At 41.4% G+C, this 3113-nt stretch overlaps 1 protein-coding gene across 2 annotated transcripts in view; it reads right to left on the reverse strand.

Moving 5' to 3' along the window:
* PRDX1 (peroxiredoxin 1) overlaps positions 1-2432 on the reverse strand; it is a 4747-nt gene extending 2315 nt beyond the window's left edge. Inside the window, exons 1-4 of one of the 2 annotated variants that reach the window (XM_009076858.1) lie at positions 2428-2432; positions 2127-2243; positions 1021-1174; positions 614-736 (exon numbers count right to left, since the gene is read on the reverse strand). In XM_009076858.1, the coding sequence (XP_009075106.1) occupies positions 614-736; positions 1021-1174; positions 2127-2232 (383 nt within the window). In that variant the 5' untranslated portion in view covers positions 2233-2243; positions 2428-2432. Of the gene's footprint in view, positions 1-613; positions 737-1020; positions 1175-2126; positions 2244-2427 lie in introns of those variants that run through there. The other variant, XM_009076857.1, reaches the window with a different exon arrangement.
* Positions 2433-3113: the final 681 nt, after the last annotated feature.

Raw genomic sequence — 3113 nt, forward strand, 5'->3', positions numbered from 1 at the left:
ACTGATGCAGGAAAAGAAATGCTTCCTATTTAAGGACAATACTAGTAGAAAAGAAAACAAAATGGAAGAGAAACCCAAGGAGAAAGTGAATTCAGAGAGGCAGCCTTACATTCAAAAAAACCCTACACACTGTTCTCAACAACCCAACCAGCAGTGGCTTATAATTTCTCCGAAGTCAGGTTAAGAGTCAGAAGTTCAGCTCCTTCAGCAACTTTTATTGAACAGCTGACTACAAGATAAGGCTTGGGTTTTAATTCATCTGTACTTTAAACACTAGACTAAATACCTGTAACCACTTTCATCATTATGTAGGTCTTGCATTTTACCAATATTCAAGCTCACCTGCATGGGATCCTGCACTGTGCAGCAGGTAATCAAAGGGACACAGCACTTACCTAACTTACCAAAACCACCGAGAGCCTAAGGCCTCCAGAGAACCAAGTAGCATCTCCCCTTGTAGGAGGTGCTTGACAGCTTGAAGGAGTTTACATCTAAACCAGCTTATGGCTTCAGCTTGCTGCAGGTGTTCAAGTATACACAAGCTCTCTGTGTTCATCTGACATGTATTGCAACATAAAAGACTATCAACACGGTTTACCTTCTGGCATATTACCTGTATGCAATACCTTCATCCTCCTTCAGTACTCCATATTCTTTGGCAATGGCACGTTTCGTGTCAGAAACCAGGGGGATTTTCATAGTACCCAAACCCCCTTGTTTCTTAGGAGTGTTGATCCTAAAAGAAGGAAGTCCAAATATTAAAAACATCAGCAGTTCAGAATGAAGCATAAAGGTACAACAGATACTGATCCTTTCTGCAGTATCATCCTCAGCCTGCCATGAGGCAACAAAAGAGCTAACCAGTATGCTCAGTTCTGTTCAGAAGTACCTGGCATTACCAATACTTCCCAAAGTGCCTTTGATACTTCAGCAAGCGGGGCTGAATACACTCAGAATTCAGTTCCTGCAAGAACTGAGGCCAGGCAGAACATTCCATTAGGTTAAAAGGCTAATTCTTACCAGGCAAGGTGACAAAAGTGAGAGTCAACAGAAGCTCCAATTACTTCACAGTTGATTTTCTTGAATTCATCAGCTCTGTCACTGTATGCAATAATTTCAGTTGGACAGACAAAAGTGAAGTCCAGGGGGTAGAAGAAGAACACAACGTATTTTCCTAGGAAAGCAATAAGACCATTTAATCTCTTAGGTTTATAAGAATTATCACATCAATATCAATCATTCAAATACCGGTAGAGAAGAGCCTAAGATACAAAGCCACCTTCAAAGAATGGCCAACTATAAATGCCATTATTTTAAGACTTGTTATATAGGTGGCAAGCCCATGAAGTACCTAGAGGACTTACAACAAAGCCAAATAATATTCTTCAAGGCTGCTCTACACCCACCCAATTGAAGCCTCTAAAACCAGACTGTCAAATGTGACAGGGAATGTTTGTCTCCCAGGTCTACTCCCATAGGTCTGCCCAGAGTATAGCTCTGGCTCTACTACAGTAGAAGACCCTACAGCTGGCTACTAACAGAGAAATGCCACGGGTCTGAAAGGCTACAGGCCAAGGAGACATTTTAACTGAGTAGGTGACTAGTCTTTGCCTACTCTCAGCCCTCATGCAGCCTGCAGCATCATTAGAAACGCGTCTACAGCCATCAACATTAGTACTTGAATACCTCAGGCTTTCCTTTTGATTTTAGTAAGCTTTTTTGGCAAAGCAAACATGCTGCCAGTGCTCTAGAGCAAGGGACTTCACTGGTATGGGGAAAGACTTTACCTTCCATTGCTGAAGATGGAAGAGAAGATTTTGCTGTTTCAATTACTTTGGAGATGTTAAGTGTGATGCACAAGGCAACAACGCTGATGCAAGATTACAGTTTAGAAGAGCTTTATGCTAATTAGCAACAGTTATCATAGATGGGACATTCATTCATGCTCCTGACAGCTTCCCAAGCATACTCCAGCCACCGCTGAGAAACACTGCACAAGTTCCTTACTTCAGTCCACTGCCAAGTGATCACTACTACTTCAAAACCAAATCAAGATGTATCTTTCGATACCCTCCACTCCTGCCTATGGCCAGACTATCTGCATAATTAGAGAAGTACAAACTTACCTTTATAGTCAGAAAGTTTGATGTCTTTGAACTGTCCATCTGGCATTACAGCCGTGGCAGTAAAGTCAGGGGCTGGTTTTCCAATGAAAGCCTTTCCTGAAGACATCTTGATGTAATCTAGACAGGAATTAATACCAACACAGTTTCAGTGACAGTACATTTGTACAAGGAATGAAGCATTTTGTCGCTCTAGACTGACAACAAAGACAGTTCATCAGCACTTGGTCTTGCAACAGAGTGAAATGAACTGTCACTTGGGTAGTCAAACCACTAGACAGGTTACTAGCACTTCAAGACCTACAGCTCACAGCCTCCTAATGATACAGTAACGGTTATCTCTGACCAGTAACAGCTCAGAGTCTGGGACAGGGCTAGCCTAGATCTTTAGCAGTACTCAAAGTCTTTCTGTTCCACTTGGTGGATGAGTACAAAGTCTGGTTTTTAGATCTTTCAATGAGGAGACCCTTGTTCAATTTTACAAGGGAATTTAAGACCTCAAGCTTGATCTTCCTGTTGATTCTGGAAGAAAATAACTTCTGCTAATCTCCAGGGAACTGTGCTTTGCATAACTACACTTCAACCTTTTGAGCAATTTAACCTTGTTTTATTTGCAACTAGAACAACTTGTGGTACACATTGAAATCACATCCCATGTTAACAATTAAAATTTCAGTCTTAAGTCAGCACAGCCAGGTTGTTTTCCCCCTAAGTCTATTGAAAAGGAGTAAGAGGAGACACAAGGACAAGAGAACTACTTCTGGCTGCCTGCCCTAAAAACTGTAATCATTTGCAACACACCCTGTGCAGTATTTTTGCTCAGTCTGGCAATGCAGTATATCACTCTAGAATTCCAGTTATGTCCAGAGCAAAATCACCCGAAAGGGCAACTCTTTAAACCTAATTTCTGCAGCTCACAAAATATTAATAAAAGTGATATCACTTAAGTCATTCTATACACTGCTACAAGCACTAGCTGCCTTGGAGATA

Source organism: Acanthisitta chloris, unplaced genomic scaffold (assembly GCF_000695815.1).
Source record: "Acanthisitta chloris isolate BGI_N310 unplaced genomic scaffold, ASM69581v1 scaffold39566, whole genome shotgun sequence".
Lineage (NCBI taxonomy): Eukaryota > Metazoa > Chordata > Aves > Passeriformes > Acanthisittidae > Acanthisitta > Acanthisitta chloris.